The sequence below is a fragment of the Thamnophis sirtalis genome, unplaced genomic scaffold, assembly GCF_051295495.1.
Source record: "Thamnophis sirtalis isolate CommonGarterSnake01/CBP01778 unplaced genomic scaffold, rThaSir2_p1.2 scaffold_1, whole genome shotgun sequence".
Lineage (NCBI taxonomy): Eukaryota > Metazoa > Chordata > Lepidosauria > Squamata > Natricidae > Thamnophis > Thamnophis sirtalis.
The window spans coordinates 76,968,107-76,993,946 of NW_028261381.1; the positions used below are offsets into that span (position 1 = coordinate 76,968,107).

The window sequence follows — 25,840 nt, forward strand, 5'->3', positions numbered from 1 at the left end:
CCTGTTTACATACATACATACATACATACATACATACATACATACATACATACATACATGCGTACATATGGAAAGTCTGGTGTTTGCAACTCTAATTCAAGTTTTAGTAGAAGGAGGAGTTATTCTCTGTGTGTGTGCACTCTTGCGTACTTGTAGATTGCCTTCATTTTGCCATGTGTCTCGGCAATCCCACAAATACCCACATAGAGGCATCTAGAACAATAATCACTTTCAAAACGGCCATAGGGACTGGACAATTAAAGCCCCACCCTTTTTATCATGACTTAAGCATAAAAAAGTGATGAGATTTTGATCACCTACCTGTGCCTATCATTTGAAAGTCAGTGGTGCTCACTGCAGATGCCTCGTCTTCAGACATGTAGATGATGGTATGTTTTGCAGATAAGGAATATTTCTAGCAATATTTCTGCTAGAAACAATACTGTGATGGCCTGATGGCACAAGAGATCTTAGGATTCTAGGAACTTCATTATTTTCACCTTCTTCTTTTGTTGTGATGATTCAAGAAGTGATCCCTTGAAGCTGGTCTACAGCAAGAAATGAAAACTAATATCTCATCCCTAGAATTTTCAAACAATAAGACCAATTCCAGATAGGTAACGTGTTAGTGTGATAGAGCAAATGTAACAAAATTCTCACCACATTGTGTGATTAAGTGTCTGGAAACTTAATGAAGGAAGAGATAAAGAGCAACTGCTCCTGGTTCTGGCTGGGCATTGCACATGCAACAAAAAACAGAAATTGTTCCAGAAACATGCTGATCTTTTCCTTTGGTGTCATTGTGTGTCACTAGTATAAGCTAAATTCATATCCTATGACTCTTTGTATTCTTTGAGAGAAAATATGTAAGTGTATGTGTGTGAAGGAAATAGTATAAACCAGGGCTGTCAAATTCCCGGCCCGCAGGTCGGATGTGTCACGTACTGGCCATGCCCACGCCCAGTTTAGCAAAGGGGGAAAAAGTCCTGATACGTCATGTGATGCTGCCATGATGGTGCGAGTTTGACACCCCTGGTATAAATTAAACACTTTGTGTAGATAGATAGATGATAGATAGATAGATAGATAGATAGATAGATAGATAGATAGATAGATAGATAGATAGATAGATAGATAGATGAGCTAGATGTGCTCCTCATAAATTAACCCAATACCTGAAAGACCTAGCTGTGTCCTTCAAAGCTACCTGTATTTACTGGTCTTCAAATCTTCTGCAAGTTTTGATATTTATGTTTTTCTAACATAACATTTGCATGTTCTGCATTCTAGTAAAGCATTTGCTAATATGCATACTATAATTCCATGTTTTAAGATTTAACTGCATTACCCTTTCTATAATAAGCCATTGTCTTTCTCAATACTATCGTAAAATACTTTATGGCTGTTGCATTTTTCCCCTTTTCTAATATTCTTATTTTCTATTGTCTCAATTTTATTTCATCCATGATACTTCCCATCTGGTGAAGTTCATGAACCAGGTATGTGATTTGACTTCTGAATTCTTCTCTTTCCATCTCGTATTGGTGTGTGCAGAAATGTGAAGTTGATGGAAGAGAACAGGAGAACAACACATTACCTTAACAACTTATTTCTTCCTTAACTATTTCTGTTGACTTATAAATTGTGCAACTACCATGTACAAGAACATGCAGTCTTGTCATTAGCATGTAAAAAGTTGTTATATAAACTTTTTTATGTATATAAAAAGTTTATATAACAATTTTGGGATATAAAATTATTGACAGTACTTTTTAGCCCAGGATTCTTAGGGGAAAATTCTAGAACTGGAAAAGTGAAATATTTTTGGGCATGGCTCACATCCTTTTCAGAAACTTTTCTGAAGCTGATCTAGAGATGGTTTACCATGTGTGAATTGCATAGATTAGTGCAATAGTGTTACAGTTATATTTTATAAATTTAAGTCCTTAACTTAATACAGAACATACTAGGTCATCTAGTGAGTTCTATGTACAATTAAAAACTTCAACCTAAATTTGGACTAGCCTCTGTCTTTAATCTGTGAAAAATATTTCACAGGATTGTATTTAATAAAATGAAGAAAGGCTCCCATTTATTCCAACACTAAATAATTGTGATATTATAACAATTATTATAACAATAAGAAGCAAGAATAAAATCTTTGTGAATAGTCATTTCATGTAAATATTGGACAATTATGTGAATTGTGGCATCTAGGATTATAATTCTATACATGTTATCTCAGAATAAATAACACTGAATTCCTGATGACTTATAAAAGTCATTGTTAATTGACAATATGAGTCATTTGCATGGTTCTCCACCCTCTGCTCTGTTCACATATGCTTTCCCTGCTTTTTTCATTCACATTTGATTCCCCATTAATTTTTTCACACATTATTGGTTTTCCTTCTGTTTTTTAAACATACTTATGAGTTAAGAATTTCAACCTTGGCTTGCAGAAGTTTAAGGTTATTGTAACAACCCTTTTTTCTTTTTTCTTTTATCTTCCTTTTTTCTCTATTGCCACCTGTGCTTCATCTGAACCAACTATGTGGCATGAACTTCTGAATTCCACCAATTGTTTTAAATAGAAATGTGTGGAGGAATTCAAAGGTGAAGCAAGGAAATGGAAAATAACTCTTTCTTGGTCTTAGTTATTCTCCCAGAAGATCCTTGATTTGACAATAATGCTGTTTAACATACATTACATATAGGAAGAAAGGGTATAGAATAGGAAGCTTCCCAGAACCTCGAGAGCAAAATGACATAGAATTGGGAAGAATGTTGTAGAATTAGTGAGGGATTGATCTCTCTTTAAACAACATCAACCTGCCCCAACTCAGTGTCTTCCTGGTGTGTTGAGGCTACAAGCTCCAGAAGTCCTAATCACCTAAGGCAAGAGTTTTGGCTTTTGGAAAAATAAGATTTCTCTTAATGTATGCTGAAAAGGGCAGAGGAACTGACATGGTAGCCATAAAAGCTTATATTGCATAAAAAGTTTATATATTCATAAAGGACTATTCCTTGTGAATGTTTTATTACAAAACTACTGTTTATGTTTTAAAACTAGATTCTAGCTTTATGTGGTCCTGCAGAAATGAATTTTGGAGGGTTTTTCCTTCTGGAATTGGAGCAAGATTCTCTTATTGGTCATAAATATTGTAACATTTACAGAATAATCTTTATTTCCATTTATAAGGGAAAAAATAAATGAAATATTTGCTAAATAACCATAGCAAGGGCTTTCATTCTTCGTTGCTAAAAAGATAATCATAGTCAGCCCTAAGATTATATGTACAGTTCTGTGAATAACTTTTTTAAAAAAATGAAAACTATGACACTCTAAGCAACACCTTATTCTGGAGAATTAATGTATTCTTAACATAAACATAGTCTAGGATGGTTTGGCAATAAGATAGTTGCTGAACCCTATCAATTATTGCGGGAGGGTGTTGTTCCATGTGGAGGGGCATTTATGTTGTGTTATTTTGGACATTTTTTAAAATGTAAAATCTAATTGGGCAGCTTCTAAATGAATAAAACTATACCATCTAACCAGAGAAAAATAAACACAAAAAATGTTTATTTCCGATCCTCTTGTTTTCATGGAAATAATTCTCTCTGACCACTTTTGATATTACTGTGCTTTAGCAAAGTAGCATTAATTCTATGGCTTGGCAAATTCACTATTATGGATTCCCTATTTGGCTGCCTTTACATGGTCTATTAACTTTCTTCACCAATGACTACTGATTTTGCTTACTACTTTCTTTCCCTCTTTTCAAACTCAAAGTTCAAAGACGCTCAGATTAACATTCTTGTTTTTGTTCTCTTGCGGTTTGTTACATCTTGATCCATGATACTTCTTACCTGATGAAGTTCATGAGCCAGGTATGTGACACAACTTCCAATTCCTCCTATTCTCTAATATGTACATAATATACATTTGTGTGAATGGGATATTGAAAGAGAAGAAACAAGATCAACGAGTACTATTAACCCACTATCACAAACAAGTATGTTTTTGCTTTATTGGTCCATACTCATAGCTGCATTAACCTGCCATTACAGTTTTTTTTCAAATTTTCACAGCTTCCACAAATGCCTGTGAACCTTTTATTTTTTTCTTCCATTCTACCCATTAATCAGACATTTTACCCATTAGGCATACATATGTTTATATTTTTATACTTTTTCCTTCTTTGCTTCACATCACTATTCTTTTCACCATGATGCTTCTGACAGAAGTGTGGGAAGAAGGTATGTACTGTCCATTCAATCGACTTTATTTTATCTCTTCCTTATTTTCTCTAAGGTGGCACCAAGAGTGTTCAACAATAATCCCAATGACATGAGGATAAGTTGGACGATGTTAAAATATTGAGTTTTTCTTAGGAGATTGTTCTAGAATGTTCTGCAAGCACACAACAAGAGTCCCACATTTGACAATGTCTTTAAAGTGCCTTCAATTCTTCAGAGACAAAGCAAAGTTGAAATATGTTGACATGAAATTTTAAAATGTCATAACATAAAAAAGAGCTTCATTGGTATGATAGAAGGGATTTTGACAGGCCTTTCTTTTGGAAAAGATAAGGCTAACTCCCTCTATGTAGCCTTGAAAAACTACCTTCCCAACCTGCAAAACTGCTGTTAAGTCTGTTTGCATTGTATAACAGTGGGATTAGCTTCACATCCAACCAACATAACCCCTAAACTGTCCTACTAACTATTTTTAGAGTACATGTCCTCCTGACATAGCCTTCATCTTGTCCCCAACTCATTATGGAGGCAACTTACTTTCATTTTTGGTTGTTTTGGAAATAAGTATTTCCCCCTTTTTCTTTGCCTTGCCATACAGACATTCTACAAAGCCTCTGATGAGGTTGATGTGGTTCCATTTTCAGCTATTGTAGGCACTCCTCCTTCTGACTGAAAGGTGTGCGCACCTGTGACAAAGAACTATAGTATAAGAGAGAAAGTATGCCTGAATAGAATACATCTGTATATGTGGGAAAAACATTGAGGAATCATTACTTACAATATGGACTGCATCTATATTCCTAGCAGTGAATTCAGCCTGTAGGCTGAACTGTGTTCTCCTGTCATGATCTAGTGAGAGTGATGTTTCTTGAATGAGTTGTTTGTTTGATTACAACTAGATCTAAACCAAGTAATAGCCCAGGAAGATCTGTGTTTACAATTGGCTTTCCTCCTTCTACTCAAGTCAAACTTTGAATGGCTTTGGGTTGTTTTTTTTTTTAATTTGTAGGCAGCCCATTAAAATTCTTTAATATGTACGTGCAAAATACGTTACTCTCATTTCAATTGATCAGTTTAAATCTTAGGATCTATAAATTACCAGCCAAATGCTGGGCTACAATTCCCAGAGTTCTCAGATGTATTGGTCTACAGTGCTTAAACTCCTAGCAAACATGGTCTTTATTCCCTTTATCTCTAGGTTATGGTTCAAGATATCTAGATGGTACCAGGTTAAGCCTGTCAACTAATATTTACAGGAGGACATTTTGTCCTCAGATGTGATGCCCCAGACTATGAGTTCATTTAGCTTTTATTTTAAAAACATATGTAAATGTATATATGCCTTGGATATAGTACATCCTTCTTGTAACTAATACAGGTTTTTTTTCATTCAACTTTGAATCTTTACTCATCATAATATCAGAAACTGGACCAAATCATTACAGCTACAACACAGCCTCTAATATTTTCAGTTTGTTAGGAATATGCTTTCTTGTAAACCAAGCTTTCACAAATATACAGTGACTATTAGTAAATCCCAATAGATGAAAAAGAGCTCTCATTCACGTCCAAAATACATATAATATGATATTAAATTCATCCACCATCCACAATCCAACTGTAATTGCATGGGAGTATTGAACCCTTCCTTCACCTGCTATCATCCTCCTCTTTTAACAACCCCATAATCCCTTGTGGGGTGGAGTCTGGGCAACTGAATGGAGCTGAGTTTACTGGCTGGATGCGCTTCCTGATGCCTGTGTGGAGGGTTTTTTTTTTAGCAGATATATTCTCAGTGTGACCAGAGAGAGAAATATCTGCCTCTACGTAGGATCGAACTCACAGCTTCCTGATTATGAGGCAAGAGTTCCACTTCTCGGCCACTGTACCACTCCCTTCCTTCAGTTGCTATGGCCTGAAAAAAATAGTACCTTTAAAAATATTTTCCCTGGAAGAAAATCCTTAATGACATTTCCCAGTAGATAGATCAGACCAGGAAATCAACTTCACAGGAAGGTCAAACTACATTTATTGACATGAGCTACAATAAAAGAATTTTTCAACTCTCATTGTGCTGGCCCCTTTCTTATACCCCAGTGAGTTGAGGAGGCATCTGCCTGAGCTGCTTCCAAATGTTGTTCTGGACATAAAACATATTTCAAGCCCTTTGGTCTGCACGCCGCTGGTGGACCACATCGGACAGCGCTGGCTCTTCAGCTTAGAAACGGAGATGAGCACCGCCCCTAGAGCCGGAAACAACTAGCCTGCAAGTGCAGGGGAACCTTTACCTTTTACCTTATGTATTTACAATCATTGCAGGGTCATGTGATCTCTATTTGCCACCTTCCCAGCTGGCTTCCAACAAGCAATGGGAAGCCAGATTCACTTAATAACCATATGATTTACTTAAGAACTGGAGTGATTCACTTAACAATTGTGGCAAAAATGGTAAAATCGGGCATAACCGGGTTAACAACTGCCTTGCTCAGCAACATAAATTCTGTTCTCAATTCTGGTATTAAGTAGAAGACTACCTGTATTTAGCATTTGTTCATAGTCTTGACATTTTCATTTTGCTGCTACTGAGTTTTTCTAAAGTTAAGCTGTCCTAGTAGAAAGTTATAAACAACACTATGGATGAATAATAGCTGTTTTTGCTGATGGGTTTTTCTGCTTTCTAAATTTATTTATTATTTATTTATTATTTATTATAAAAATTTATATGCCGCCCAATCCCGAAGGACTCCGGCTGCTTACAAAAAAAAGAGAGAAAAAAAAGACAGTTTAAAATCACAACATCACATACATTCATTCTAATCGGGGCTGGACCTCAACAATGAGGTTAACAAACCCAGGCCTGCCGGAACAGCCAGCCATTTCAGATTCAGAAGGGAGAAATTAAGACTTCTTTACATGATACCAATTTACTCTTTCTTTTAAAAGCTCTTGTGCTTATCTTCCACTTTTTTTTTTTCTCCTTTTTAAGGATGGGGCTTTATCTTTTGGCAGGATTTGTGTAGCAATTACAGTATGCCTCTGAATATTTATATATAAGAAAGTGACTGAGATTAAAAAATAAAAAAGGACATCAGAGGAAAGGAATCTTTATTTGTATGTTTTATCCAGTTTCTTCAAAAACAAATATCCGAACCTAAATTGAATTAGAATTAACTTTTTCTCTTTTTTGTTTTAGTGTTATTTTATATTCTGGAAGTATATAAATAGTTGTTCTATTCCTGAAGCAAATAAACCAAACGCTTTTTAAAAAACCAAATGTTCATGGAAAGCTTCTTAAAAGTCAAACAGCTACTTAAGCAAGAGCATTATACAATATATAATTTAGCATAAATTTAGTACCAATAGAAGGGAATATATGTAGCTCAGAGTTAAACCGTGGAGTTCTCATTGTTCTCAGAGCTTAGTTGTTGTTTGGAGATATTTTACCCAACTAGAGAATATCATTATCTAAACATCACTTAGACTTATATACCGCTTCATAGTGCTTTTACACTATGACAGAGTCAACCTATTCCCCCCAACTATCTGGGTCCTCATTTTACCAACCTCGGAAGGATGGAAGGATGAGTCAACCTTGAGCTGGTGTGAGATTTGAACTGCCGAACTGCAGCTAGCAGTCAGCTGAAGTAGCCTGTAACCACTGTGCCACCTCAGCTCTTAGCTAGATGGACAGTGAAATGTTTCCAAGTAACAACTAAGCTCAGAAAACACCAAGAACTCTATATGAATGTAGTAGAAATGTAAGATGTAACAAGATTAAAAAAAACAACATGATAGGATATGGGAGTTTGGTTAAAAAGAAAAAAAAAAGCATGAATATGTCAGAATTGTATGAAAGTTTTTTCCTCCTAAGTAAAATTAGTTTGTCAAAGAATATGTCTTTATGATATGTCAAAAGTGTAATTCATATATTTAATTTCATAAACCTATGTTTCGGTTTTAGCAAACAAAATAGAATTTATTCTGTTTTTGTTTCTTGTTTTCATCTTTTGTTCCCTGCTTACTTCCTGCTTTGCTCTATTTAGAGAAGAAACCCAGAGCACCAGTACCACAGTAAGTTTAGGACATGTTTAATGGAGAAATATTATAGCCATTCTTGACTTTGGTTTTAAATGTTTATGGTTCGTGTATTGGAAATAAGGATAGCCAGTTAGCTATTTGGTGTCTTTCACATTTAGTTAGTTATATTTATCTTTAATTTCCACATTTTTATATTTCATTGTAAGATGAAATGTAAAGATCTTTTTTGAATAAAAAAAGTTTTTACAATTAGATGTACATATGGTCCATCCAATAATACACATAGAACTAATATTCTGTGAGATTCTCAGTCATCCAGGTCATGGATGTCCCAAAGGTGCTTTTTTTGAGGAGGAAACTGGACTTTCTTGTTTTTTCTTGTGAAGATATTTTGCTTCTCATTCAAGAAGCTTCTTCAGCTCTGACAGGATAGTGGGGAATGGAAGGATTTTTATTTCTTGCAGACAGCTGGTAATCTGCATCCTTTTAAGGCAGGGTTAGGATTAGAGTACTCCCTAGACTTGCCTTTCTCTGCCTGAGACTATGGATCTCCCCAGCCCTGCCTGAGCCACCACAGGTGCCCCTGACATGGGTGACATTGAGCTGGCCATGCCCCCCCAGCCGTGCCCCCCCTCCAAGGACAAACACATGGATATGTTGTGACGATTGTCCTTAACCTCAGACTTGCAGATGTTTTGTGACTATAAATTCCAGAAAACCCAGCTGTTAATTCTGTTTGATTGGAGATTATGGAATTGCAATCTCCATAATCTAGAAGGCACCAGATTGGGGAAGACTAATTTGGAGACTGATTGCATAATTTTTTCTCTAATGTTTTGAAGAGCGATATGAGAAAAACAACAAGTTATTCGGTAAAGTAGGACGTCACACAAAAAGTACAGAGGTTCATTCACTTTTTCCACTACATATTAATTAAATGAGAGATATCCAACATCTTCGTCCAGATTCATTTCTAGACAACGAATGCTTTCAACGGACCAAAAAAAATCCAATTTAATCATCATTATTACATTTACACTTTTAGAACTTGTCAAGCTATTTCTGACGCTTTTCTATCTAATAGAATTGGAATGGATAATTTGTAAAATTAATGTTTTGTACTGGAGGAAAAGTGTGGTTGTTGCTAGACAGTGCATCAAAGCCATTAACGGTTTTGAATTCAACTTTCCAAATCCTGCACTATTTTCTCAAATAGTATTTGGGCAGATTTATTTGTTAAATTGTGATGCAAGCAAATCTTTCAAAACATGTCTCTTCCCTTTACTTCTGAAATATTTTTTTTTCTTATGTGTTTTTCTTCTTTCTCTTAACATCAACAAAGGTTGACTGCACCTAAGATCCCAGAGGGCGAAAAAGTAGACTTTGATGTGAGTATTGCTTGTTCTTCCAGGGAATCGCTTGTCTTGCTAGTCTAGATTTTGGACAAGAAAGTGGTTTTCATCACAGTGTAAAAATCATTTCTGGATAAGTTCCGTAACTATGAGAAGAGAGAACTGATGTAACTGATTGAAGTTTCAGTCAATGGGGTTATGTAAACTTTTTCTGTGGGGGGGGGGGAATCTATGCCATCCCAATGATTATGCATGGTGTCATTGAACCTTGGTTCCTCTCCTTTCTTTCCCCAGGATATTCAGAAGAAGAGGCAGAACAAAGACTTGGTTGAGCTTCAAGCCTTAATTGATAATCACTTTGAAAACCGGAAAAAAGAAGAAGAAGATATAATGGCTCTTAAAGAGAGAATTGTAAGTTTTCCTCAAGTAGTCAACTATTGTAAGGTCTTCAGCCTGAGCATAGAGCATGAATTAAATTAAATGTTAAGGGAGCCAATTATATTTTTTGGTGAACATAAGTTGCATGTAAGAATTTTTATGAGTAGTCATATTTTCTTCTAAGTGTCTATATGCCCATTCATACAGCTTGAAAATATAATATATAATTCTTACACAAATGGTGTTAGTTGTCATTTAGGACCTAAGAAAAGTAATCCTTTTGGTGCAGACTTGATTTCATTGAGGGCCGCATCAGGGTTGTGTTTGACCTTAGGGGGGATGTGGCTGGGGTGGGCATGGCCAGCTCAATTTCACTCACTTCAGGGGTACCTGTGGGGCTCGGGTGGGGCTCGGGAGATCCATTGTCTCCAGCAGAGGAAGGAGAGACTAGGGAGCCATACCCTTGTCCTTCAGACAAGCTTTGCCGTCTCATCTCAGACCACATAGAGGATCCCCGGATGGGGGCGCAGGATGTCCAGAGCCCTAGGCAGCAGTGGGCAAATGCTCAGTTCTGCCTTCAAGCTCCCACAACCCAGCCCAGCCCCGCTTTCCTGAGGTGGTGCCCAGCTGTGTTTACCTCTTTGAGGCTGTTGCTGCTGTGCTCACTCTCCTTGGCCGGGTTGCTCATGGTGTGTGTGGGCTTGACTCCCTCTTCTTTGTGGCAACCCCTGAGATATTGGAACACTTCTATCATGTCTCCCCTAGTCCTTCTTTTCATTAAACTAGACATACCCAGTTCCTGCAACCGTTCTTCGTAAGTTTTAGTCTCCAGCCCCTAATCATCTTTGTTGCTCTTCTCTGCACTCTTTCTAGAGTCTCATCTTAATACTGTTCACTATTTAATTTCAACTGTTCCTTCTCAGGAACATTTTTCAAAGTGTTTCGTTCCGGAACCGAATACAGTTCTAACCAAATTGCTCCCCTTTCTCTGCAATGCATAGGAAAAACGTAGAGCTGAGAGGGCTGAGCAGCAAAGAATCCGAGCTGAGAAAGAAAAGGAGCGTCAGGCCAGACTTGCTGTGAGTTTATCTACAAGCTTTCGTCATTGGTATCTTAATCGTTCTCCTCAATGTAAAGTGATCTATTAAGAGTTATGACAATTACTTTTGGTTTTATCCCACCCCCTTCCCCAAAAAGTATGTCCCAGACCCAAATTCTCTGTTCTGCCTTTGTGAGTCCCAGGTATGAACCAGTGTTTGTTCCTACTATCTGTTTCACAGGAGGAAAAGGCAAAGAGAGAGGAAGACGATGCCAAGAGGAGGGCTGAAGATGATTTGAAGAAGAAGAAAGCCCTCTCCTCTATGGGTGCCACATACAGCAGCTATTTGGCGAAGGTAAAATCTACGGATGGGCAGAGAAAGCCAGAATGTGATTAAGAATGAGCATCACTCATCTGAAAATTATCCAAGGATTTCTTGGAATTCTTTAATTTTAAAGTGGCAAAAACTTTTTCAAGAAGAGAGAAATTCCCCACAGGAAGGAACTGCTAGTGTCTATTTTACACCCCCCTTCTCTCTCTCTCCCTCTCTCTCTCTCTCTCACTCACTCTCTCTCTCTCACTCTCCTTCCCCCTCTTCCTCTCCCTCTCCGCTAGAGGGATAGAGTCTCACAACTTCCCTTTAGCTTTGATCTAATGGTTCTTCAGCCCTGAGGGATAAATCTTATGGCTTCTAGAGCATTTCCTGCAATGAATCAGAAAGAAATGTAAAATAGGCTTGCTGGCAAATTCTCAGAAACAATTATTTTAGTAGTAACCTGATGGCATCTGAATATACCAGATTACAATCCAGGCACTATGTTTAGTGCAATGATGAAAGATGATATGAATTGTGATCAAGCACTTTCACAATTGAGGATTACTGTTCTCCTGGCAGGTTTTCATGTTCTTCATTAATTTCTTCTATGGGATGCATCTGGTGATTATTTGTTTATTTATATTCCATAAATATATCCAACACACCTTCCTCCTCCTATTTTCCCCACAACAACAACCCTTTGAGGTGAACTGGGATCTGAGAGAGTGACTGGCCCCAGGACACCTAGCTGATTTTCATGACTAAGACTGTTGCTTTCTAGCCTGGTGCCTCAGCCACTAGATCAAACAGGCTTTTTAATAATCTTTAAACTCGTTCTGCACAGGCTGATCAAAAGAGAGGAAAGAAACAAACTGCAAGGGAACTGAAGAAGAAAATTTTGGCAGAGAGACGCAAACCTCTGAATATTGATCACCTTAGTGAAGACAAACTGAGGTAAAAAAAAATTATCCCCATCTCCCTCACTACCTCTTGTACTATGCTACATACAAGACTGAGCTTGTGCTGACATTTATTTTAGTATTTTTTGTGGTATTAAAAATAGGAGGTGATATTTAAGAAAACAACATTTGTTATTATTCAGATAATTATTTAATCCTGATAAATTTTATCAAATTTGATTTAACATTAATATATATTAAACTTCAATGGGTAATGTAAAAATAATACATATAGTAAGAAAAAGAATAAATTAAATTATAACTTCTGCCTCCAGTTGCAACATTAGTAAATTAGTTTAAAAAATAAAAAAATATGAAAAAATGTATTGATAAAATGTTAAGCATAGATAGATAGATAGATAGATAGATAGATAGATAGATAGATAGATAGATAGATGGATGGATGGATGGATGGGTGGGTGGGTGGGTGGGTGGGTGGGTGGGTGGGTGGGTGGGTGGGTGGGTGGATAGATGATAGATAGATGGGTGGGTGGGTGGGTGGGTGGGTGGGTGGGTGGATGGATGGATGGATGGATGGATGGATGGATGGATGGATGGATAGATAGATAGATAGATAGATAGATAGATCTCACAAAGGCATATGAAATAATTCTGAATAAGATTAGCAGTTATGAAAGCAGGGAATAAGAACAAATAAAGAAGTATTTCAAAGTAAACAATAAGATTCCTCCAAGTGTCTGTATTGGGTCCAAGATACTTCTGGTTTTTTTCCATTAAGTATCCAGAGATAGGGTAAGTAATGAAGTGGTCAGGCTCTCTATTGATATTTAGGTGTTCAAATAATTCCTCACAAGGAAAAGTTCCATGGGGGATTGATGAAATACACAAACTAGAATTGTTCAGTTGTATTGGACTTTATTTGAATAGTCTCCCAACCAGTTTAACCATTAATTTAAGAAACATTGAGCTTATGTCAATATGTCTCTTTTCAGTTGCTAATTGTTTGAGTTGTCTATCATTCCTTGTTATATCTCTACTTTTTCACAAATAAATAGGGAGAAAGCCAAAGAATTGTGGGACTCGCTGTATGCGCTGGAGACGGAAAAATATGAATATTTAGAGAAGATCAAGAGGCAAAGATATGATGTGAGTAGAAAAAGAGATATTGGCTTTGGTTTTTATTTTTTATTTTCAGGGTGAAATCAGTTATATTCTAAGGGAGACCTATGCTGAAAACCATAGAAGACCATTAAAGCCCATAAACTATTTTGAATGTTTATCAACAAAATTCACTTTTTCATTCCAGAGTGATGACTTCGCAATTGTACACCTAGGGTGGATTTCTGCCTTCTACTTAAAATATGTCCTATGCCTGAAAATATTATGAAATAACATTGTCATTTTAATTAATATGCCCATCTTTCTTTGTGAAGCATCTTCCAAAACCAGATGGCTTATTCATGATGTTAAACCCCATCACAGCCAAGCCAAGCAGGGGAGCCAACAATCTGTGTAACTCCTAGGGCCTAGGCAGTGTCAGCACTGCACTGAAATACCTATGAGACTAATAATGAACCCATTTCTGATGTCCTCAGCCTCTATTAATTCTCCAGCCTTATCTTCATGTGAATTTATGCAGGCAGAAAAGCCAGCACCATTCTCTTCTGTTGTCTGGAGAATGCTACAAGATAATCACCATTTAAAAAAAAAAAGAGTATAGATTATATCTTCTTCATATTGTGTGGAAGAAAATACTTCAAGTTTGTCTACAAACTGTGAGCATGGTTATAATCACTCTACCTATGTTTTAATTCTGTTATTGTAGATAGAGCCAAATAATTTGCCATATTTAATTGCTCATACTATATGCTTTACACTCTACAGTACCTGGAGGGACACACACACAAAAATGAGTTTAGGAATAAACGGAGAACTGGTGGATTGCAGTAATGTTATTTCTCTGCCGTACTTGGAATTTGATTTTAGAAATAGGGAAGCATAAGGCAACCCTCTTACACCAGTTGCCTGCTTTTATGTTGAGATAATCCTTTGTAATACACTCACAAAACAAAGAGAGAGTTCTGACAGTGTTAAAAGGTGAATGCTTGTCTGTTACTGAGTACCTATTGCAAAAAAAAACCCCTCAATTTGTTAAGAACCCAAAGCCAATAATGATCTTAATCTTTCTTAGATTGTATCACTACGTTGCAGGGTGGAGGCACTGTCCAAGTTGTAAGTACAATGAGTTCACCCAGGTGATATAAGCAGCAAAAGATTTTTACATGCATGAGCCTCCTGCATGTTGGGAGTCTGTAAACTCTAAATTTGCATAGATAAACGTCAGGCTGGCATTCAATTCCTGGCTTACAAAACAAGAAATAGCCACATTTCTTCCTCTCTTTTTTTCTCGTCAACCTTTACTGCATTAATTCAGAAGTAGCTGAATAGAGATTTAATGTTGTATTCTGTAGATCAGCCTTTCTCAGCCTGATGTGTTGGGTTTCAGCTCCTACAATCCAGGAAGCATAGTCAAAGATAGTAGAGGGCAGCAGCTGGGAAAGATTGTGGCCGGTCATCCAAATCAGCGTTTCTCAACTTTAGCACGCATGCACACATTTGGGCATGCAAGGATGATACAATAGCAGAGTTGGAAGGGACCTTGGAAATCTTCTAGTCCAACTCCCTGCCTAGGCAGGAAACCCTACACCATTTCAGACAAATGGCTATCCAACATCTTCTTAGGACTTCCAGTGTTGGGGCATTCACAACTTCTGGAGGCAAGCTGTTCCACTGATTAATTGTTCTAACTGTCAGGAAATTTCTCCTCAGTTCTAAGTTGCTTCTCTTCTTGATTAGTTTCCACCCATTGCTTCTTGTTCTACCCTCAGGTGCCTTGGAGAATAGTTTGACTCCCTCTTCTTTGTGGCAACCCCTGAGATATTGGAACACTGCTATCATGTCTCCCCTAGTCCTTCTTTTCATTAAACTAGACATATCCAGTTTAAGATGTATAGATTTCAACTCCCAGAATTCCCTAGCTAAAGTTGGAAATGGGAATAAAAAGTTATACCAGCAGAAAAATCTCTCCATCCAATGGTTATCTTAGTTTACTGCTTCATAGAATGACTGTAGTGTCATAAAAATCATTTATATAGCTCAAGAGTTGGGAGGGAGGGATAAAAAACACCAGTAATAATAAGCAAACAGACATTTTCAAGGTAATTATTTCTCTACCATCAGAGCAAATTATTGATGGTAATTGCCCACATGTCCAAAAAAGAAAAGAAAAATAAAATAAAAAAGACTGTATCAAAGCTGCTTTTTTTTTCTTCAAAAGCCAACTGAACTGTTTGGTGTTTTTTTGAGGAAGAAGAAGAAAATTTGCTTCTCATCCAATGATGAAGCTTCTTGGATGAGAAGCAAAATATTTTCTTCTTCCTCAAGGAAAAGAAATGGTCCAATTGCCTTTTGAAGAAAAAAGGTCACTTGGGTGACCGAGAATCTCCCCAGACATTTATAAAAATCCAGATAGGAAAGATTAGCTCGGAGCTCAATGCACCCTTTGTTTGCTTATATTTATACAAAAACCACACCAGAGAATAGGTGAGAGCCAGAAGACAAATCAGAGGCAGGTCTTTTCAGATTTGTCTTGCAAATTTAACGAAATCTGTTGGGTTATGTCAAAGATACGGAAGTGGCACCAGAAGTCTGACAATTGAGTAAATTAGCTGCAGATTATTGGAGCAGGCATCAAAGAAGCAACCAGAGAAAACTGAATTGGGAGATGGAACTTGATTCTGAGCCACCAAGGCAACATCTATGGTTCTTTAAAAAAAAAAAGAATTGTACAATTAAAGGGAAAATTGCTGTTACCCATAAGAACAGTTGAGCTATACATGGACAGCAAGGAAATTTCATAAGAAAGCAAAATAAAGGAAGGACTGTTTTTAGAGCCATTTCTTGTCCAACTTTGTTAGCCAGGAAGCTAAGTGCCATGCCTATTGTTTATCTTACTTCACACGTAGAAAAGAAGGTAAGTCATAAGCACCAATGCTAGTCTGGTAAACAATGTTCCTTAATCAAACCCCTGGTTAAGAGGCAGACTCAGTATCAGTGCTCTCAGTTCCACAAGGCACGTGTTTGAAATCTACAAGTAAGCAAGTAAGTATATCGGATAGCTGAGTTTTCCTTTTTCATGTTGTCCCGTTGCTTCCATGTTGGAGTCTCTTGTTTCTGCTTGTCATGGAAGAAAGTCCAGCCCTGTGAACCCAAAGTGATGAACAAGACAAGAATCTTGTTTTGAATATTGTAAATTTACAGTACAGGAAATTGTATTGCTGCAAAATAATGTTAGAACTGTTTAGAAGAAAAAAAATAATGCTTAACTGGCCAGCTGTCTCTTAAGACGAAAGTAGTATGTTTATCGCATAGCGAACAAAGTAATGGAAATATTAAGGATGATGCTGTCAATAATGATAACAAAATATTTTTTTCCTAATCCTCTTTATTTCCTTGAGTCAGAAATTATATTTTGATTTCTATTATAATTGAAACGTTTTCACAACATAAAATTGCAACTGCCCCAAACCTAGAAAATGGTTTTTAAATTTTCAGCATACTTCCTAGTCTTTCTGGAATATTTTCTCTTTTGCTCTTTGGAAAGTCTCACGTTGATTTGTGAAATAACAGGATCACTTTTAAATAGGAAATGTCTGTTCACAGCTGTAATAACCCAAATTTGGTTTTTTTAAAAATTGGCCAACCTTTATACTCACAGAATTCTAAGAACTGATTTTCTTTAGTTTCTTTCCTTTGCCTAATGATGATTAAAATCACAAGCATAGAATTAAGTCAGTCATAAAAATGTTTTTTTCAGCTAGGCATTCACCCAAATGAATTCCTCTTGATTATTATGATTCACCCAAATGAATTAGTCTTGATTATTATGATGACAGGAGTGAAAAACATAAAAAAATAATTGTGCTGATATGATAGCAAATGAAGTTTTAAATAATTTATCCAGTGGCATCTTATAGGTTTTTTTAGAGTTATTTGGCCACTATTGTGCCAAAATAATAATGAGATAAGTTATATCTATGATGGTTGGTGATGCTATGAAGACACTTTAAATCATGACTGAGGGCATAGCTTTATTTAGAAGGATTACTTCTTCAAATATTGCTGACAGCTTTTCTATTTTGATTTATGCATAGGAAAATTTCTATTGCTGGAGCAGATTTTGGGAATCTTCTTAATTTAATAGTAACCATCAATTCCCATTTCATATTCTTTACTTCTCACACCTTATTTTTCTTTCATTTTATCTGAAGATGCTTTCATCATTTCAGTATAGCACTTCCCAAGAATTCTACATTTCTTCAGTATTAACTTCAGGAATGAATTACTGCTGAGCAAATGTTTTCATTGTTTTACTTCTAGTTTTAGAACCTTTCTACAGCTAGCCCTTCATCAATTAAACAAATCAATATTCTTGACCACTATCTATACTCTATATACATTTCAGCAACAATTGTTTTTATTATGGCTAGCTAATCTAAATCAGAATGTTTTCAAACTCTCAGTTTTCAAAGAGTGAAGTTTTTCTCCCTTTATTTTGGAAAAAGAAGAAACCAAACTCAAATGAATAAATATCAGGAGAGTGTTAAAAGAAAGCCAACTCAAAGAAAATTGAGTGAGCTTGGAAAAATAACATACAGCCATGGATGTATGGACATACATCCTGTACAATAGGATACATCTATACAATAGATGTATTGAGGTGAACAGAAAGTTGTATTTGGCTTTCATGTTTTACAACTTGATCACACTAGGTAAGAAATGGTTTTTTTTTTGGAGATGTCCTATGATAACTAGAGCTGTGCAAATTATTGACTTATAAAATGTACTTTAACGCGCACACACACACAAACACACACACACCACACACACACACACTTCATTGGGGACTTTTGTTCCTGTCACCATTTATGTTTTGAAAATGCTAAATTTTCAACCTCTTTGTTTCTTTTTTCATTCTCAACTCACCCCCTTCCCTGCCCCTCCTCCAAAAGATTAGGATTCTACCTAGGCAGTTCTTCCTGGCAGGGGCAGGACTCTAACAGAAAATAATTGTAATGGCAAAGAGTGGCATGCCCTTTTTACTCTGCTCTTTCCACATAGTGGCATCTCTTCTAATGTGCATACATAGTATAGCTCAGTGATAATAGACTGAGCTGCAATGCTAAGAGAGCCCAGTGTAGGATAGACCTTGCAGCCCGTGAGCCAAGTGCATCACACACTGGCCATGCCCATGCCTTGTGATATGTCACATGATGGTGCCGTGATAATGCAAGTTTGACACCGCTTGATATAGCTAGTTAAAGCTTTAGCTTTCTCAAAATACTCAGGCCTCAATAACACCTTCCACTTTCCATTGATGTTTTTTTCCCCATGCAGTTTAGCTTGAAACTGTTAATTCTTTTAGAAAACTTTGCCAAAACCAGGTAGCTAGCAGAGATGGGAGGCTGAATGGACTGATAGATCTCACACACGTTTTTGTTAGCCACTAGGCAGGAGGTATAAACAATAATGCACGTAATTAGGAGGATGAGTTTGCAATACATGCTTTCAGAAACCTGACTTTCTGATATAAAAAGGCAGAGATAATCTGTACTCCCCAATTCAACACTTCAAGAAGGACAAATATATTAATGATCCTTGCCAGTTATTTAAACATTTGAGTTTAATTCAAATTACTGATAAAGTACATCACCAAACCTTCTATATTTTGTAAAAGTATAAAAGATGAAAAACAACTTAAGTACTTTGAACCTCAGTGTAGACATGCCCAGGAAAGGTGCTATATACTAGCTGGGGAAAAAAACTGGGGGAAATCCATAATTGTCTTGGAGAAGAATGAGGGGCTCCCAGTTTCTGAAGAGGTGTAAGATTTTTGTATGCCCCCTTTTCCTCATGTTGCCTTGTCTGTAGACATTTCCTGCCTATTTATGCTTTGCAGTCAAAATTTTTCTGCTCTGTTTTGCTGAATAAATTCTTTCAGTTTTCACTTCATTGGTGTGCATATTACTCTTGAGTCCGCCAACCTCCTGACCATATCTTACTGAGGCGAAACAGCTGGTAAATCCCTCTCTCCCTGATGGAAAGCGGGTCATTTTTAAAAACTTAGTCATATTTGTTTGCAGATTACCACCTTCAGAAATCGGATTGATCAGGCCCAGAAACAGTGAGTACCCCGATTACTTTTCCAGTCTGAAGACTGGAATATCCATCTGTTTGCAGTAGTCACTTCAGTCTTCTTCCATCTATTTCTTATTGGAAGGGAATGAAGTGGAAAAGCACAGCTGCTAAAGCCCACTCTTTTCTTTCCTTTAAAAAATACTTAGGTGAAACTGAAATGAATCCATAATCCTCCCCCAAAATAACCCTCTTTTTCCCCAACAATCTTGGTGAGGCTCACCTGCCAATATACTACTCTTTGTGTTGGCATGGAAAGCATACTTTCCTAGATTGTAAGGAACAGGATTTAATAACACTAATATTCAATATTTGCCACTGCCACATGGACATCATGTGGCATGGCATGCCCAATGGTTCTTTTGATGCATCATATAATCTTATCTCCCTTCATCTAATTCAAATTATTCCCTGCTTGTTTTGTTCCATAGTTTCATTACTGCATGTGTCAATTTAGAAACCTAATGCTTTAGACACAAAGGCAGTGGCAGCGCGAAACAATAATAAAAGGGCTGAGAGGGGATAATTACTGTATGAGGGGGCATGTACTCTCAAAATTCCTCTTCTCATACAAGGAAGAAAAACCAGTGCATTGATATGCCTGGTTCTATAAAATGCATATGTCTAGATGTTTTGCTTATTTGTATCATATTATGTACATCATTCAATGAATGGTGCTTTGGGCTCATTTATCGCTCTTAATTGGCCCTTTTAATTCATAAAAAATATAATCCTTATTTCAGAACTGGAGGCAATTCAGATAAATCTGCTATTTTAAAAGCAGTAGGGAATGCTGAAGGTTATTTAGGATGATGTGCCATTCTTTAGAAGACAAAACATAAAAAGAATACTGAATAAGAACTGAGCATGCTTGTGTTGGACCATAGTCTACACAACAATTCTAAGGGGGTTGTTAAAGATTATGAGCTTCTTTAGATGAGCAGGCTGCAAAATCTTACAAAGAAATAATAAAAGGAAAAGAGACTAACAGAAAGAAGGTATACCAAATTTTTGTCAACTGCATCAATAAGATATTTTTATAATTGATACTTGCGGACATTACTGGAAGATACGTCAGCACATAAATATAAGTTTCTAGTCCAAATGTCTATTATCATCAGATGACACCCAACAGCCATGTGTCTCTGAGGACAAAGGCTGTTTTAGGGGAGAAAAAGGCCTATGTTAAATGACAGGTAAAGTATTTGCTTGTTGTGTGTACAAATTGTGACGTCATTGACATGTTCCCATACGTGAAACTACCACTGAGAAAAATCACCGCTGTTATCATGTAAGCTTTAAAGATATTCCTTTTATTGTTATCTCTCATGTTCTATGGAAGAATTCATATTGGAAGTGTCCAAATAGCAAGTAATCTAAACTGCAGTTCCATCAAACACCTAGCTACTAATCCAAGTTAACTTGTTGTGTAACTTATAGTACCATCTAAGGATACATAGCATGCCAATAATAGCATTGCAGCTGCAATTTGTTACCGGGGCAAGTGTGGTGTTCTGAACTAAACTAATGTACTCATCTGGAACTTAATAGTGCATAACTGAGCTAAGAATTAAGGTAAGTTTTGCATGTTTCAGACATTGTTTCTTTTGCATGCAAAATAAAACAATTTGAAATCTTGTCAAGAGTAGCACAATTTAAACATGAGTTTTTCCACCTGTCTTTAGAAGATGTTTTTTACCTTGATGAAGTTTAAAGGAAGTTGTACTACTCCAAAAAAATAATGCTTTGTGGACCATGATTTATCAGAAATTCTGAATGTATGATGTTTCCACTCTGCATCTGGTTTTTATTAGTATTTAAAGTCAAATTTGGGTAACTTCTGGATTTTGGGTGATGACTGTTAAGGAGACAATGCAATCACTTTGTGGTTGTTCAGACCAAATTGAAAGGTTGGCAGCGGCTAAATGAACAGTAAATTATACCACTTACTAGTTTTAATACACACCCATAATTGCATCTAAAGTTCAAAGATAGTTCTGCTATTAAATTATGGGGCTTTACATTTCTGACAAATTTGGCTAGAACTTAGGCAACTTTTGTCTTTTTAAAACAACAACATGTTGACTGTCACCTTGACAATCTAGCTAGCTCCAGGAGCCAGACCTAAACATATTGCCAGCAGCTATTCCTTGATTAAGAAATGAGAAAAATAGATCTGATAAGAGTAAAACACAGGGGCATTTCATCTGCTTTAATGTTACATTTTAATGAAATGATAAGCTTGTTGCTAAAAAGGCAAGATCAAGAACAGGTAAGGGTATCTATTGCAGCAGCAGGTCACGTTTTTATCCTGTTTGTATTACAGCAGCAAGAAGGCTGGAGCCAAGGGCAAAGTTGGAGGACGCTGGAAGTAAAGATCTGGAAGATCCCTGCAGGAAGATTCATCAATGGTGGCATGGCCAAACATCACTGGCTCATCTTCCCTATTTAGCTACCAATTCCTCTCTCTTGCCTGAACAAAACCATAGTTGCAACATCAGCCTGGATTGCCTACTGCTTATTTTTAGGGTGCCCACAAGAACCTCAGCTCTGAATGACGACAAGTCCCTGCTGATACCTGTTGTCTCATGTGTATTTTTTCCTAATTCCAGCCGTACACTGCCACATAGATTGCAGTGTATGAATCTTTTGGTTTTGTAAATAAAGCGTAGTCAATAATACACTTCAGATCTGCAACTCCTGTCTAGCCATTCTTTTTTTCCATTATAGTGATTCATTTACCAAACCCTGGAATTTATTGGCCTTGTCAATAAAATCTGGCAAAGGACCACTGAAGTAAATAAATGTATCCTAGTTTACATCCACCAATGACTGTAAGCTATTTATGTATAACTTAAATGTTGATCTTATGCATGCTTATTCAAAAGTGAACTCCATTGGCTTATGAAGAACTCAGAAAACTCAGAAAATTGCACTCAGAAAACCAAAGCATCCCAATTGAAAAAACAAGATAATAAGAGTGGTGGTTGTGGTGGAATCCACAATACATATATCCAAACTAAATCATTTCTTTCTTTCTTTTCTTCCTCCGAATTACATGGTTTTTCTTTTGTTTTGTTTGAATCCTGGTGACTATCCTTCCAATTTTCTTGGCAAGGTTTGGTCAGAAGTGGTTTGCCACTTCCTTCTTCCTCGGGCTGAGAGAAAATGACTGGCCCAAGTTCAAAAGCTGGTTATGTCCCTAAGGCAGGTTCACACTCTCCCTGTTTTTAGCCTGTGGCAACCAAATTGGCTCTCAAAACTCAAGGCTTTAGTTATTTACCATGCATACTTTTAAGTCCTTATTAGCTTGACCACCTTGAATCTCTAGATCAGCTGTCCATGATCTTTGTGGCTTGGCAGCCGGACATGGCAAGGGAGGGGGACAACGGAACCCGGCCGCATGAGTGGTAGGCCAACATGTGTGCATATCTCAACTTGTGCACGTTGAGATGCGTGTGCATGTTCCTGCCCTGCCGCTCATGCAAATTGAGCTTGTGCATGAATGCCAGCCCACCACTAGTGGGGCCCACTTCCAAATAGGCCATAGTCCACTTGTGGGCTTGGGTACCCCTGCTCTAGAGGAAAGGGGGGAAACCTGCACACTGTGGTTTTTCATTACATAGATTTGTTCATGGATTTTCCCTAGACATCTGGTTTTACAGCGTTCTGGAAATAACTGCAGAAGAAGGCTATGGTCCTAAAATGTATTGTTTGTTATTCTTAGGGCAATATGGACACTGATCACCATCTTCATCCTCTTTTAAGGCAGTCTAAAGTAATGATTGCCATATAGTACCATCTTGTAATGGAATCCCACAGCTGGCATTGAAGAATTTATTTTGAGCTACTTTTTGTGCAGTTTGATAAGGAACTTCCAGGTTGTATTAAGAAAGGCACCTGCTCTCTTTATTTATCATAATTAATAATTTTATATGCTGATCATTCACCTTTTTCTTACACCTCAATAGCCAAAATCCATAGCTCTTTCATTTTTTTGCTATTTCTACACAACATATGCATGTATTGAAATGATAAGAATTCTAGATGTGAATACATCTTAGATTTCTGTACTGACAGTACAGTTTGGAAGTTTTACTTTCAATCTCTTTCCTAATAATCTTTGCTGATTCCTTATTTGAGCAACTATTCTCTAAAGAACTATTTGCTCACACAAAAGGCAAATTCTTAAACTTAGTGAAGCAACCTTTGCTTCAGCTTTTCGCAATACATCCACAAAGAATTATGATGTTGACAGCATCTAACAGAGTTCCTTAACATATCCCTGGGACAGGGAATTTCCTTATTCCTCTTCTGCCCCTTGCTTCAATCTCATAGAATATCAGGAGAAAGTATTTATGGAACATGTGAAGTTGTTAACAAGAATATCCATGTGATGATTCATCTCATCTGAAGTGCTAAATAACAGGGTCCTGAAATTGTTTAAGATGGGCTGTTATATTGGAAATAACACCCTGTCCAGTGTGAGACTGGGATCCAACCCCCATAGTCACGATTATTTTCCTGAAAGATGTTGCCCTTCATTTTTGGAAACTGTTCTGGGTTAGATGGGGAATATACTTCTGTAAATACATTCGGTAAGTGTTATTTTATCTCAAATAATCCCATTCATATTTCTAAAACCAAGGATATGCTAAACCAAAAAAAAATGCTGATGCTGAAATAAGATTTTTTTGGGTGGGAGGGGAATGGCTGGAATGAATGCAAAGCTGGAAAATTGCTTTGTTACATGATGCATTGTGGGCATTGCACAAATGTTCACTTACAGAATATCTTAAATGTTCGCTGCTAGGGAGCAAGCATTAATAGACTTCCTGTCATGTGGGATTCCAGAGTACCATTCTTGGACACAGAACGCTAGATTACCATACTTATGGTGTTAAACTGGACACAGTAGGATGCTTCATATCTTCTTAGAATTTTTCTTCTGTACAGGATCAAATGTTTCAAGATGTGTTGAATTTTGTACTTTTCACCCTACAAGACCAAATTTTTAAAAGTCTCTTGGAATATGTATTAGAACAGATACACTGTTTTATAAAGCAAGGAATTGATGGGTAAATAAATAGTGAAATAAATAAATCAACTGATTAATTTAGGGAAATTTAATTAATGCTAAACTATCTGGTGATTTAGTGGTAGCTAAGATAGCAATGGAATATCCTAGAATGTGGATTGACTTCTGCTAAATTAGATCCAGGAATAAAACGTTTGCCATTTTAAAGATTTGATCTTTCTAGTAATCAGTATATTATAATTGCAAGCCACTCAGAGTTACCTTAAGGTTAGATGGGCAGCCTATACATTTTATAAACAAACAAACAGCTAAATAAATGAGGTTTCAAAAATCCAGATAACCAAGGTACAACAAAAATATTAAAAACTTTTAATTCTACATCTTGATTCTGTAGTACAGATATGGTAGGCTTACTTTATACAGAAATAGTTTAGTGAAACTACAAGTGACACTTAGAGAATGAATTTTCTACATCCTCCTCAAAATTAGCAGCAAAACCATGTTCCTGAAAAAAAAAATGCTACTCAAAACCATTGTTTCTTCAGTTATAAATCTGGATAAATTATTTTAAATGGATTTACATTCAAGATTGTAGCCTTTAGTTTATTTTTTAAAATTCCACAGAGCACAAAATAAACAATAAACAAACAACAATAATAAAACCTCTCTTTTCTCAGTTTGATAGAACTTGCAAATTCATATGAAATAAGTGATATATGTGTCTCTACCTGCAGGGGGTAGCAGTGGAATAGACAATATTTTTACATTTGTATCCTTATGAAGTTTATTTACTAAGGGATCTTATAGAAATAGAAAAAGTAAAGAGCCATACAGTATACATTTACAGTAGTTTCAACTTTCAAATGAAAGTTGCCATAGGAGGCAGCATTACAAATCTTGCTGTCACATCAGCTATCTCTTGCTACCATTTGAACAAAAAAATCCAACCTGCAGTTTTGGAAATCAATAGAGCAGTCAAATTTATTGTTCATCAATTAATTTCAAACTCAATCCAATTCAATCATCTAATTAGCTGCATTTCTTTTATTAACTCTGTGTGTATGATAGTCTTTATGGCTCAAGACAATTCTACTTACAAGACATTTCCCACCCGTACCTAGCTATTGTACAAACATATCCCAGCAACATCTATTTTCTGACACGTTTCCAGGATGTTGTCATAATTTCATCCCCCAAAATCATTAAAGCATTCATAGTTCTACTACTGTTAAATTCTATCAC

The 25,840-nt window shown here is 36.6% G+C and overlaps 1 protein-coding gene across 7 annotated transcripts in view; it reads left to right on the top strand.

The window, feature by feature from the left end:
• Positions 1-22,257, top strand: part of TNNT3 (troponin T3, fast skeletal type) — a 46,147-nt gene extending 23,890 nt beyond the window's left edge. For 2 of the 7 annotated variants that reach the window (XM_087716734.1, XM_087716749.1), the window contains exons 7-16: positions 3,883-3,894; positions 8,307-8,334; positions 9,644-9,689; positions 9,948-10,064; positions 11,033-11,110; positions 11,312-11,425; positions 12,231-12,340; positions 13,362-13,452; positions 14,498-14,538; positions 21,887-22,257. In XM_087716734.1, coding sequence (XP_087572860.1) covers positions 3,883-3,894; positions 8,307-8,334; positions 9,644-9,689; positions 9,948-10,064; positions 11,033-11,110; positions 11,312-11,425; positions 12,231-12,340; positions 13,362-13,452; positions 14,498-14,538; positions 21,887-21,935 — 686 coding nt within the window. In that variant the 3' untranslated portion in view covers positions 21,936-22,257. Of the gene's footprint in view, positions 1-3,882; positions 3,895-4,248; positions 4,264-8,306; positions 8,335-9,643; positions 9,690-9,947; positions 10,065-11,032; positions 11,111-11,311; positions 11,426-12,230; positions 12,341-13,361; positions 13,453-14,497; positions 14,539-19,508; positions 19,550-21,886 lie in introns of all 7 variants that reach the window. The other 5 variants (XM_087716721.1, XM_087716741.1, XM_087716755.1 and 2 more) reach the window with 3 other exon arrangements.
• The last annotated feature ends 3,583 nt before the right edge of the window (positions 22,258-25,840 follow it).